Source organism: Pocillopora verrucosa, chromosome 13, assembly GCF_036669915.1.
Source record: "Pocillopora verrucosa isolate sample1 chromosome 13, ASM3666991v2, whole genome shotgun sequence".
Lineage (NCBI taxonomy): Eukaryota > Metazoa > Cnidaria > Anthozoa > Scleractinia > Pocilloporidae > Pocillopora > Pocillopora verrucosa.
The window spans coordinates 11,728,118-11,741,966 of NC_089324.1; the positions used below are offsets into that span (position 1 = coordinate 11,728,118).

The 13,849-nt window shown below is 37.6% G+C and overlaps 2 protein-coding genes across 2 annotated transcripts; one reads left to right on the forward strand and one right to left on the reverse strand.

The window, feature by feature from the left end:
- The first annotated feature begins 5,175 nt into the window (after nt 1-5,175).
- Nucleotides 5,176-7,628, forward strand: LOC136277863 (uncharacterized). Its single transcript, XM_066160637.1, has 2 exons — nt 5,176-5,190; nt 5,332-7,628. Exon 2 carries the CDS (start codon nt 5,344-5,346, stop codon nt 7,039-7,041), a length of 1,698 nt encoding a protein of 565 aa, XP_066016734.1. The 5' UTR covers nt 5,176-5,190; nt 5,332-5,343; the 3' UTR covers nt 7,042-7,628.
- A 34-nt stretch (nt 7,629-7,662) lies between these two features.
- LOC136277864 (uncharacterized) lies at nt 7,663-10,004 on the reverse strand. Its single transcript, XM_066160638.1, has 3 exons — nt 9,239-10,004; nt 8,856-9,043; nt 7,663-8,709 (listed from the first exon to the last, which is right to left on the reverse strand). Exons 1-3 carry the CDS (start codon nt 9,826-9,828, stop codon nt 7,796-7,798), a joined length of 1,692 nt encoding a protein of 563 aa, XP_066016735.1. The 5' UTR covers nt 9,829-10,004; the 3' UTR covers nt 7,663-7,795.
- Nucleotides 10,005-13,849: the final 3,845 nt, after the last annotated feature.

Below are 13,849 nucleotides of genomic sequence, written 5' to 3' on the forward strand. Positions count from 1 at the left end.
TGCAAGCAGGTGATACATCTCTAAACCCTGGTTCAGTAAACCACACTAAGCGTCCTTCGTGCTCATTTTGCCTTGAGACAATCCGAGGGAACCAAAGTGAAGCTTCGTTCCTAGGGAGAACAGAACTGATGCCATCCTGGTGGCCGACACTCAGAAGTCACACCGTTCCTCTCTGTCACTTCATGCTGGTCCCAACGCCTTTGTGCAGAGCCTGGAGGGAACCCCACGCCTCCAACTCCATTACACGGAGGAGGAAGCCCGCCGTAGCATCAGGGCCTACGTGACCACACTCCTAGGTTCCCTTCGGTGCCGCACGGACGTCCAAGTGGCAGGGGGGAAGGGGATGCTTCTGAGGTATGTAACATCCCACGTCACAAAGACGCATGATGCGTCCACCAGCGAAGGCCTCTATTCCTCTGATGTAAGTGGATACCAAGCTGCCAACTCGTTCCTCTGAACTGTGTGACCACTGGCACCTGAAATGGTCTTCCAGCAGCATGGATGGACAGCAGCATGGATTGATTGCGTATTTTAGAACAATTTGAACAATCAGCCTTAAAATATCTTAAATTGCATGCCCATTTATCAATGTTGTTAGTTGTTGCAATCTGAGCTTATCATCAACAGGAAGTCTGAACCCCTCTCCTTTCTACACCATCTAAAACTGCACGGTTTTCAATTCCTTCAGCATCTTCCACTCCATCTTAGCGATTTCTCTGCCTTTCATTGATCCTTTATCTCCAATTTCTCCTCCACAAGCAGGATGAACACCACACTGCCCCTTTTGCAGAGAATGACTCCATATATCTCTGCAGTGAAGAATCTCTGTGAACTCTATTATTTTTTCTGTAATACGCATTGACATTATGATGTTATGGTGGAAAACCCCTCAATTGCAAGTCACTCATCTTCAATTGACAGAGTCACGTAATGTTGATGACAATTTCATGTGTTGGTGGAGATTCTTTAAAATGGTTCTCCTCCCCTATCATCGGAGGATCTCCTCCAAAGTTTTATGTAAATTTGAGGTGAGCACCTTTATTTTTGGCTAATAATTTACTGAAATTTATTATCTTGGTGTTCTAAAGTTCTTATTTTTTGTAACTGCTTGCTTATCTGTCTCGCTTTTTCACAGATTGATTCATAGAATATTGTCCAGCGAGACATAATACACAAGTTTCTGTCAAGCAGCCAACATCGGGTCAAAGGGAGATAGAACTTTTGACACAGGTTAGCAATGCACGCGTTCATATCCTCAGAAAATCATGTAGTCTTTCTCCTTGCAAGGAGAAGCATGGTGGCCTATACCTGCCATAGGGGTTTCCCTATATTTTAAGCTTTTTTTTTTTAAATAACATTCTTGTTTAATTTGTTTCATTTATTCATTCTATTTATTTTGTTTTTTTGGTTTAAGACATATTCTTTTAATTTCTTTTTCTTAGATTTTTATTGGATTTATTTTCATTTTTATTCATATTCATTCCATTTTAAAACAATTTTTAATTTAAGTGAAATGAAGTCAAATAGAAATATTTTGTGTAAAATGAAACAAAGTCAACTGATATAAACTAAAAACATGGTAATTGAAATTAAATCAAAATGAATTAAAATAAAATGAAACATCACTGTGGCCTAAAACTGCCATCATCCTAGACAGCAGTGCAACAGTGAACCTGTGACTCCCCCACAACCAAACTGCCAGAACCTAAATTGGGTACAAAGTGCAGTTTCGCCAAGTACAAAACATGTATTTCCGACAATGTCTGTCCATCTTGCATATGATAAAGCTCGGAAAGCTGGCCAAGCCAAATGAATCAGTTACTGTACTAGAGGTTTATTCTTTCGATGTGAAGAACATTGCCTGGTCAGTTCTTCCTCAGAGGGTAGAGTTTGTAATTAATAACGATGTGCTATGAAGCAGAGGATTTAGGCAAGCCTTCAAGGCAAAAAGTTCTTCCACTAACTTTAACACCTCTGTGGGTTGTAAAGAAATATTTACCAAAAGCTGCCAAGAAGATCACTGAAGACATCTAGATAACATTAGAAGAACACACAAAGAAAGTTGTGCAAATGCACGCTCTTGCAAAGAACATTGCTGAGCAACTTGATAAGAAAGTCTAGGAACTTAACGTTTCAAAGGAGTTGGGGAAGCATTAAGGTACAAAGACATTTACCTTGCCAAACTAAACAGTGACTGTTTCACTCTGGAGGAGTTTATTGAAGGGAAATTTCAAAAATACATGAACAATACTGGTGAAGTTTGTGTATCAAGTGATGATGTCATTACGCAAAAGGCAGAGTGTGTCTCCAGTTTTTCTTATGAAATTTCAAACTTGCAGCTCCTTGTGGTTGACATATAGGGCAGTGGCCATATCTTCTACGACCCTGAAATTGCCACATCACCGCTGTTTGATGGTAACAATGAATTTCTTTTTTGTGCAGGGAACCTCAATGTTCTTTCAATAGATTCTTTTGTAAAGGCACATGCTTGCAATAGATTCTGTCACTTACTTGGTTTAAGGAAGCTCAAGGAAGAAACTGAAAATGCATGATGGGAATCAAAGGGATCTATTCCTTGTTTTGTTTTGGATGTTTTGAATTTCTCTTTTGTGCACGGAACCTTAATGTTTTTTTTTCTTGCAAAGATATTTTTGTAAAGGCACATGCATGCAATAGATTTTACTTCTTGCTTGGTTTAGGGCAGTTTAATTAAAAACTGGAATTCATAAAAGGAATGAGGGAGATTTTTGTTTTATCGTTAACGAGAATATTTCAAGCCATAAAGTTCCAGGCTGCATTGAAGAACGTGCACTAGCATTAGCGGTAGCTGGATTAAAGTATTCAGTCAACCTCAAGTGAGTGGTATCATGTGTAAATAGTAAATAGTAAAGTCAATAATTTCTCATCAGAACTTCCCATTGTCCATGCTATTTCTAACAAAAACCAAGTAAGGCATGGCAGAGTTAACACTGATATATTGTGCATTTGTTGTGTTATGTTAGAGGTTTTTGTTAGAGAATATTAGTAGGGCAAGGAGGAAAAAAAATTCAGGTTTAACCTTAAATGGATTGAATGTTCCAATTAATCACAAGTTGTTGTTTGAATACACTAAGGCAACACTAATATTACAAGATGTTGTTAGCCCCTTGGGAGGTTTCAGCAAGGGTTGGGCTTCATGTTATCCAGCTGTTTCGATACAGTTTAATTTCTTTCATACATTTTCATGAAAGCCAACCCTTGTTACAAGAACCTTGAAAACATTGATTGAAAGATTGTATAGTTAATTACACGATGTACTAAAAATGTTGCAGCAAAACTACATGTATCAAAGTTGAAAGTTGTCCCTGAGATAACGGAATGCATGAGCACAGTCATTGACATCAAACGCCAAAGGGTCATGAAGTATCTGTGGTATGATGTGCTAGTTACCAGGCTCTCAGCCTTTGTTTATATTGCCTCGTGTTGATGTAATAAATTAGTTCTTGTACAAAACAACCATCTTGGATTATGTTCACAAGCTTGCGAGTGAGTTGGAGAACATAACGTGGTGTCACGATAAGGGATAAAATGGACCAACTTCCAACACCAAAGCTGCTAACATTCGAAGGAAATGAAGCAGAAAATTGGAGACGATGGATCCAGAAATTTCCGGTATTTCTGAACGCAACGGACATCGATAGGAAACCACAGCAACAGCAATGTTCTACCTTGCTAATGGTTGCCGGAGTAGAGGCATTGAAAATCTTCAATATGTTTGGTCTCAGTGAAGAAGAGCGGGTGAAGATAGAAGTAGTGATTAGTAAGTTTGAGGAATACTGTACACCTAAAAAGAACGTGACCTAGGAGCGACATGTGTTCAACACGAGGGCACAAGGAGCAACCGAACGAATTGACGCCTACGAAGAGCACAACCTTCACCTAGAGGAACTGTTGGAAAGATCAAGGAAAGTTGGATTGAAGCTCAACAGAGGCAAAATGAAAATCAAGGTCTCCCAAGTATCACACATTGGCCACACACTGACAGCAAATGGATTGAAATCAGATCCTAGCAAAGTGCGAGCAGTGAAGGAAATGCCATCCCCAAAAGACAAGTCAGCACTTTTAAGGTTCTTTGGAATAGTGAATTACATGAGTAAATTCATACCTTGTTAAAGAGATATTTCGTTACATGTTGCGTTACTCGCGCTTAGTTATACATTAAGTTGTCATTCGACACCTTTGACACTTTTAATAGCAGTCTAGTTCGTTCGGATCGTCATTGTAGAGAATTAAAGTTTGGAACAGTCAACTATTCTGTCGTTTTGTCTATACCGTATTCGAACGTTGTAAAATCGATTACAACATACCTAACCTAGCAGACCTCACCCAGCCCCTCAGAGAGCACAAGGATGTGGAATGGCATTGGCTGGAAAGGCAGGAGAAAGCATTTCAAGCTATTAAACATAACCTAACAAGTGATGCAGTATTCCAGTATTATGGTGTTGACAAGCCCACGACAGTATCAGTAGATGCATCATCCTATGGACTTGGAGCGAGGTCCCTATGACGAAAGAGCTGCTGACTTATCTCTCTGAGACACAAAGTATGATATATTTGCATCGTCAATAATATCATATCATATATGTGATACAAATATAGAGATCAGAAGTACCTTTTACAATGCAACTAGAGTAGTTCTTTTTTCAGGGTTCCATGTTGCAGAGGTGGCACATGACTTTGTATTGCAGCTAAAAACACGCATCTTGTCAAAAGTAATGCTTCATTCCTTTGACTCTAGGCATGGTACTCAGTATACACTTGTATTTTTTGGCTCATTTTATCTTGAAGATTGTGACTATTTTTTAGTGTTAGCCTTTTTGTTTATTTTCAGGTGCAAAGTCTGTGACTAAAGCAATAAAGAAAGTTGCCTCGGGACCACAGAGGGATGAGGGCTCAAAGTGGTTTTTTGAATTGTCCGACAAAGGTAAGATTTCTTTCTTATACGTGCATCAAGAGTTCCGGAAGGTAATTCGCGCGCAATGCATTCTGGGATAGTCTCACAAAAAAAGTGGGCACCAAGCGTGACAATATGGCGTGTGTCTCTGTATTCAATGCGTTCTTTGAAGCGTGTCTTTATCTATAATACAGTCTTTTTGTTCTTGTAAGTGATATCAACTGGAAAATAATCTTCGTGGGTATTATATTCAAAAGGTAAGTTACAAATTTTAACTTTGTTTTAGCTGTTTTTAAGCTTTTAATGGTAGTAGATTCAATCCTGCGCGCGAGTGACATTCGCGAATACAAGAACTGTCAAAAGTCAAAGATTCTCATCGTATTTTTATTACTTTGCAGCCGTTTAATGACATGGTCTTTGGGCACAGAAATTGTGCAGTATTTGGGTGCCATAACAGTGGGAAAAAGCTTGAGAAATGGGCTTCACAGCAATGCGAAGTTCACGATTGTTTACACGGCACTCCGCCATGTGACTGTCCGCTGCCGTTCAAGCTATTTCCGTTCCCTACTGAACGCAAAAACAATGAGGGTAGAAAGCGCTGGATCCATCTTCTAAAGAGAAAAGGCCCGAAAGGAGAAGTCTGGCAACCTAATAATTCGTCGAGAGTCTGCAATGAGCACTTTGTTGATGGGAAACCCACGAAAGAAAACCCTGATCCTGTACTCAAAATGGGCTACGAGACAAAGTCTACTCGTAACCGTAAACCGCCTACTGATAGATCATCATTACTAGAAGAAATGAAACGTTTAAGAACTCAAGATAATACTCAAGATAACACACAAGATAATATTCAAGATGATACTCAAGATAATGCACATGATAGTCAAGATGCTCCTGTGATTCAAGAACCAAGTAGTTCCTCGTTTATAACAGAAGAAGAACATTGTACTACTGCCGGTCGACCCGACCATATCACTCACGATCATGCATATTCGTTTGGCTGGTACAACCTAGAAGATCCTGACTTCTGTATGAAAGAAAAATGCTTGCAGGAAAGACTCAAGCAGTTCAATGAGATCAAAGATCTCAAAGAAAAACTCCAAGAACTTGAAAGTGAACTCAAAGCATGTAAGATAAAACTCAAGGCCAGACAGCGTAAGGGACTAGAACATTCTGATTTGAAAACAAATTCATCTGTTCGTCTACTAACCGGCCTACCATCAAAACGAGTATTCAATAAGTTGTTTGAAGTAGTGAAGGGAAACATTAAAAAAGTAAACTACTGGAGTGGCCCAAAAAAATCTACTAAAAAAGGAAGAAACTTCAAAAAAACACCAAATAAGTTTGGCCCTAAAAGAGCTTTGTCAGAAAAAGATGAGTTTCTTTTGACCTTAATGAAACTTCGACTTGGATCAACAAATGCTGACTTAGCACAGAGGTTTGGAATTTCAACTACAAATGTAACAAATGTTGTTACTACCTGGGTGAAAATCCTAGCAAGTGAACTTAAATGTTTGGTTTACAATCCCTCCATCGATGTTGTGAAAGCAACTTTGCCCGCAAAGTTTAAAAAGCCAGGCTACTCTAATGTACGCCACATCATTGATTGCACAGAAATATTTATTGAAACCCCAAGCGACCCAAACCTTAGAGCAGCTACGTGGTCAGACTACAAGCATCACAACACTGCTAAGCTGTTGGTATCAATAACACCACATGGTTTTTTCAATTTCTTATCCAAAGCATGGGGAGGGAGAACTTCAGATGTGCATCTGACAAGAGAATCATCATTTTATGATATCATTGAACCTGGCGATGAAGTGATGGCAGACCGTGGATTCACAATTGCTGAAGACCTCTTAATCAGAAGCTCAAGACTACACATCCCCCCTGGTAAACGTGGACAAGAGCAGTTCACTAAAGCTGAAGTTGCTAAAACAAAAGAAATTGCAAATCTTAGAATCTTTGTTGAGCAAGCAATAAGACGGTTGAAGACGTTTAGACTGATAAAGCATGAACTACCAATATCACTGCTTGGCAGTATAGACAACATTGTACTTATTTGTGCAGCCTTATGTAACTTGTATAGACCCTTGGGTAAAAAATGATTAACAAGAAATGTACAAATAGCTAAAAAGATTGACAGCATTTAACCCATGAAAGAATATAAACTTCATAAATTTAGAGGATACCAATATGTATTAGTCTAAGTTCTTTCTTAGGTTAAATGTTATTCAAAATCTCTGCTCTACTTTACTAGCAACTAGTATAGAGTGCAATCACTTAATCTTTCATACAAATGGTACCAAATAATACTAAATAGTGTTGATAATGGTACATAACAAGAAAATTAAGTAATAGTATGATTTAGTACCATTTAATGCTTCAGCTATTAAGTATGTGCACTCTGAATAAGAACTGTTATATTATTTGCACCACAAGGACCTCACAAGAGAAAAATTATTCTGGTAGAGTGATTACAATCATTAGATATAATTTGTAAATATTTTTCTTCATTTCACAGCTCATGTGTCGCTGAACACAAATAAATAATATATTATTTATTATTACTATATATATAACTGCAAACAATATCAAACTGTAACATTTTCAATCATACTGAAGTGTGGTCAATGCATTACTTGTATAAAATTTCATGATTTGATTCATCCATTCCAGTTTCCACAACAGACAATTTTACTGTTCTATTCAGACTATTTGAGTTCAATTTAGAACTGTCAGACCAGTTTTTCCAGATATGAAATTGTAAAAATTCTAAATTGTATATAAAATGTACAAATGTATTTTTAGTGTTTACACCATGTAAATAAAGTTTTGTATCAAGTTATAATTAACGAGCATTCATTCACTTAAATACTTATTATAAAACCAAATTAGGTTTTGCTTTATCTTTTCCCAGTAATCATTATTGAACTTGATTAGCTCCAGATGATAACCCTTTTGGGTGTAGACCAGGAAGTGACACCATGTTCTCTTTGTCACAGCCATTTGTCCCTGTATCTGTGCAAAATATGCATGCTTCTCTTTCAAGACAATTTTGCCATTAATCTTTACCAGGTAGGAAAGATTGTCTTCTGATGGTAAATCATTAACAATAGAATAAGGGCACTTCACTTCTAGCACCCCTAATCCACAACAGGAACATTCAACAAGCAGATCAGGGGATGCTCCAATGAATTGGTCAGATTCATCAATAAATAGTCCACACTCTCTGAATTTTGCATCTTTGTGCTCCCTCTGAAACAGTTTCACATACTTATCCTTAGCAACTTTCTCCATGTTTCTTCCATATTTTAGAGCAGGTAAATGTTCCGACGGTCCATTACTTTTACCCTGGATTGTGTCCACTAGTTCCTGTGCATCACCCCCCTTAGTTTTAAGGGTTTCAACTTTTGTGTACACTCTATAGAAATTAGAGGCAGTTAATCGGCCTTTTCTGTAATCGTGCCATGCCTCATTCTCAGACTGACCAATGGTGCCTTGTTCAATCAGATGTATATCATCAGCACTTAAGTCTTTCTTTGATGACTTAGGCATTACACATTCAGGTACTTCAGTATTAATTTCTATTGTAACGGAAGTTGAACACGGTTCCTCAAACTCAGCCGTTGCTAATTTGATGAATGCCGATTCTGGCAACAAGTCCTTCAAATTATTATAAAACGACTTCCTCTTTCCTTTTGGAGTCAGGGGCTTCAACTCTTCATGTGAATTGAATAACTTTCGGCGACTATCGATGGCAGGTCTGGTCGTCTCTAGAAAAACACAAAATAAAAGTAAATTAATTGCTAGGTTACAAGCTAATAAGAACTTTCTTATTTATGTCCCCAGATAACACTTATGTCTATCCAGTATACATACTGTAAATACTTTGTTTAGAATTTTAAACATAATAACATACCTTTATTTAGCTTTGAAGCCTTCCACTCCATATCACAAATTCTAGAGGGCTTGATTACAGTCTTGTTTCCTATTGGAACATTCCACACACACTCTTTGGACGTACATGCAGGATTTGTCATACCATTACGGTTTGCTGCTTCAATTCTGAACAGCAGTGCCATCACATGAATACAAGAACCACTCATACTGAAACAAGAAATAACAAATAGTTAGGGTATATGATAGACATAATATTTTAAACATTCTAAAGTATAATATATATTGAGCTTAGACCAACAACATTAGTCATAAAATCGAGGTATATGATAAACATGATATTTTAGGCTTATATTTTGCATCAGTTACAAGTTAAAGTCTTATAAAACAGAAAGTCTAACATACCCAGCAGTACAGGTACAGTAGGCACTGATAATCTCTCCATTTTTTCTTGAACAAATCCATGATGTATGTGGTGTATCACCAACCTTCATCGAATGCGTACATTTTGCTTTCAAGAAGCAAAAATCCATATTTTCTAGTTCATGGTAGAAAACTTCTTTCAGAAAGCCCGAGTCAAATAAGCGGTATGCTTTCCCCTCTTTGTACTCATTCATGACCCGTTCGTGCAGTTTAATATCCTTTCCAGGATGATCAGCCATCAGATATTTCGTAATGTCACTTAGAAATATAGGAGGCCATGATGTTAGCCCACCTTTTTCATCAATCCATCCGTCCTTTAGCCCAAGAGGATCGGGAAGCTTGCTGCCCTCAGGAGTAAACAATAGCTTCGCTCTCTCAGACTCCGTGATGCACATTAGTTCTTTAGCCGATGCTTGTACTTGGATTCCCATCTCTGATGCTGCAAACACACGGGCTACAAGTTCAGCTTTAGCTCCAGAAGTTTTAAGATTTCGTTTACGGCAAAATAACTTGAGAGCGTCCACCTTCCATGTGTTGACTTCCTCGAGGGAAAGCTCACTTGTCTCGCTCATTTCCACGCCAAAAACGACGAGAAAACTATATGAAAACTATATACAAACTAGTGAAAACTATATACAAACTATTATTAAAACTATATACAAACTATGATCTAATTTAAACTGGAAAAAATTGTAAAATCGCGAGGTAAAAGTGTATAAATGTTGACGATGCTTTAGTTATCAAGATGGCCGCTGTCACGCTTGGTGCCCACTTTTTATATGAGACGATCCCAGAATGCATTGCGCGCGTTTCGATATCGGAGACTCTTGATGCAGGTATGAGAGTCATCAAAAGCTATCTTCACTCTACAATTATCTGCTGATGTCAAATTCCTTCTTTAGATAAGATGAATACAATGGTATATACTAATTGTGAATACTTTTCAGTGAAAAGTACAAGGACTCAAGTGTACTTTTGCATGATTGTACAGGGTACACTGTTGGATGTAGTTAACCATTATCAAGTAATTTTAATGACTGTTTATTGAGAACAGCATTTTGTTTTCATTTTTAAATTACCCTTTGTTGTGTAATTCTTGTAGGATATGACATAACTCATTACCTCAAAGATTGCACACATTTCTTTAATAATGGTGAACAAGAGACATTTATTACTGTTTAAATAAATTTAAATTACTATTTATTGCTACTGATTTATTAATATATTTTTCTATAACTTTGTGCATTTATTACTCAGGGAAATCATGTCAGATGCCGTGCAGAGTCACGGTGAAAGCAGAATGGCTATGTGATGAGCAAAAAACTTTTAACTAAACCTGAAGCAATAGCTACATACAGGAAAGCCATTATGGACACTTCAATTTATAGACATACATCAGACTACATGCGGGTAATTAATTGACACATCCTGGCGTTGTAGTATAGACAATATCTTCTCGTCCAGAGATCAGTGCAAATGATCTAGTGAATAATCTATACTAATGCAGTCCAATGGCAAAAAATTGTAAATTACAGTCATATTAAGATGTATGTGAAAATATTTATAAGAACTTTCTCATTAAAACAACACTGTAGCTTAAATTTGGTCTTCTTTATTTCACTTAAAGTGTTTCTTACATTTGCCGAGCACCTACCATTTGATTCGCCCTAAAATTTCGTAAGAATGCTGTTTAAGCCATAGCAACAATTGGGTTGGGCCCCAATTGCATAAAGTAGAAAGTAGGCCAAAATATGCACATAGTGCCCTAGAATACCATCAAAACTTCCCTGAAAACATCTAATTACATCCTGCCAACACCTCGGCCAAGTGGGAGAAAGATTGGCCCCTTGGTTTGAAGCAGTTTATATTGTTTTAACTCCTCGATTTGTGTTAGCATCTCAAAAAATTGTCCAAGCACGATACCATTTAACCTTAATTTTTTTTTTCATAGCTGATAATGCTCCCTTGTTATACCATATGAATAATAGAAATAAAGTCAAACATTGAAGAAAATACTTTTGTATTAAAATACTTTTGGTTTTTGGTATATTGGTATTACATTTTAGGACCTTCAGCCAGAGACTACAATAGAGCTGAAAGAGAGGTCTTTCTGTGGTAGCCATCTCTAAAAGAACAAAGTTGCAGTGTACAACATCGAAAAAATAAAGAACACAAAGATTCTCCAAGTGTTTCTCAAGTTAAAGAAATGCTAGTACAATTTAAGGATTATGTCGTGTAACAGATCACATTGAGTCAACAAATTGCAATTATTTATTCACATATATTTCGGTTCATCAATGACACCTCGTTGATCACAGCATTTGCATCAATTAACGAAAACTTAAGCACCAGTGTCTCCGCACTAACTGGTGCTTCTACAACTTCAAGCGACAATGAAGATGAGACTATGGTGGACTCATGACAGCAATGCTATGCCTATATCACTGTGTGAGTAATTATTGTTGTAGAAGTTTTTCTTCGGCAGTAAATTGTTGATTCCCTCACAGGGTTTCAAGATTCCAAGTTATCCCTTGTTATTGAAATTTCAATAAATTTATAAAGTGCAGAAACCAGCATTGGTTTCCAAAAATAGAAATAGTTTAGTGCTAAATTAATTCATTTCCACACCGGGCCTAAAAAAGTTATCGTATTAAACTTGAAAGCCCCAAGGAAAGAATACTCATTTCGGGATCTCGATGAAGTGTTCGTGAAATCCCTTATGGCAAAATTTAAAGAAAATGAGGTCCCTTTTGGTCCGAAGCCACAGTTGGCGATACTAAAAGAGGTTTTGATGCCAAACAAATTCAACAAAGACAAGCATGAGCTGCACAAATTGGAGGTAATTGGTGGCAAAGATCTGGATAAGTACAAGTACACGGAAGGCATTTTGTTTAAAGGTTAGTTAAGCCTGAGTTTTATCTCCGCACAGGAGGTTTTTTAATGAAATACCAAGTAACATTTTATTTATTTATATGCAAGTGTGGATCTTTTGCAAAGATGCCGCAGAAAGACTTGCTTAAACTTGTATTCAAGCACAACTGGATGGACCGATTTCATCATGAGATGACTTCACAAGAAAAGGTACTTCTGCTCTTTTTAGGAATTTGTCTCATTTTGTATATGTTCTAGTCAGACTCTCATGCAGTCCAAATATACCAGGTCTTTTTTCCCTCATATAACTCGGACATGCCCAATTGATAACCACACCCCTCTAAAGGAGTATCATTATCATAGCTTTAAGTTTTAGGCTTTCTGATGGTAGCATTACAATGTACTGAAAACTGATTGCGATCTTTCTACTTTAGGTGTTTTCAACCTTAATAATTGTTTTTAATTCGAACCATGGCTACACGGTTCCTAAAGAGCCCTCTAATGTAAATCCAGAAGACCTTTACGAAATTTCCTCTAGAAAAACTTAGGTGAACTTAAAGATTATCTAAGTTTAAGAGGGTTACGTGTAACTGGCAAAAAAAGAGAGCTTGTCGCTTAAGCCTTTTCTGCTTGTGAACACAATGTTTGGGTTGTGGTATCCAACGAGTAGTTCAAGTTGAGACTCGCATTTGAGTACCAGCAACAAATAAAGAGTCTTCCTAGAGACCCCAGGCTTATTGCAGAAGATGAATGGAGAAACAATATGACAACATGGCCAGCTTCAGGCCTTGGGACACTTATTTTGTCGAAGAATTTGACTCGCGTTATGTATGGAAGTAAAGCTTTGTAAAGCTTACTCCTACTTTGCCGGTGGATTCATGGGTATGGTATATTAACACACATTTGTTACTGCCAGAGAGTGCATTTTGAAATGCAAAGTTACACCATCCCAACAAGTCAGAGATGAGCCATGGTAGGTGTGGGTAGCCATTGATACAAATCGAGGAGGTGTCCTGTCTGCATGATGTAGCTGCACAGCAGGCTACTTCCAAAGTTGCAATCATGTCATGGCACTTTTTTACAAAGTGAAGCGTGCATTTTCTATGGGCTTCCCTAGTCCTTCATGTACATCTGTACCATGCAGATGGAATGACTACACCTTTAGAGAAGTTCAGCCCAAGAAAATCAGTGGCTTAAAAATAAGAACTGATTCACACAACACAAACCAAAAAAAGGAGTGAAATCAACTCAGATTTCAAGAAAACTTTTGATCCTTGCAGTGAGTGTGAATGTGCTGTCACTGAAGAAACCAAAAATAGATTTCTTGCAAAATGGAAAAAAAATTACTTATAAGTCAGTCACTTTTAAGGCTATCAAAGTCGAAGAAGAAAGTCATGAAGCACAAGACTTACCTCTTCCACTGAAGAAGAGGTAAGAAATTTGCCTCAGAACACAATGGAGAAGGGGAGGTAACCATTGTGACAGGGTTTCTTACGTCACTTCACTTAAGCCAGAATCAGTGTGATTCAATAGAAAAGGCCACTAGGGCTCAAAGACAATGTACAGAATGGGTACAGAAAAGGAAAGGAAGGATAAGTGCCTCAAAATATCATGAGGTTCATACCAAAGTGAAAACAATTATGGCTGGACGCAAAAAAGTGGTCAAGACCAAACCCCTTATTGCCAGAATTGTTCATCACCAGTCCCTAAATGTTTCAGCTA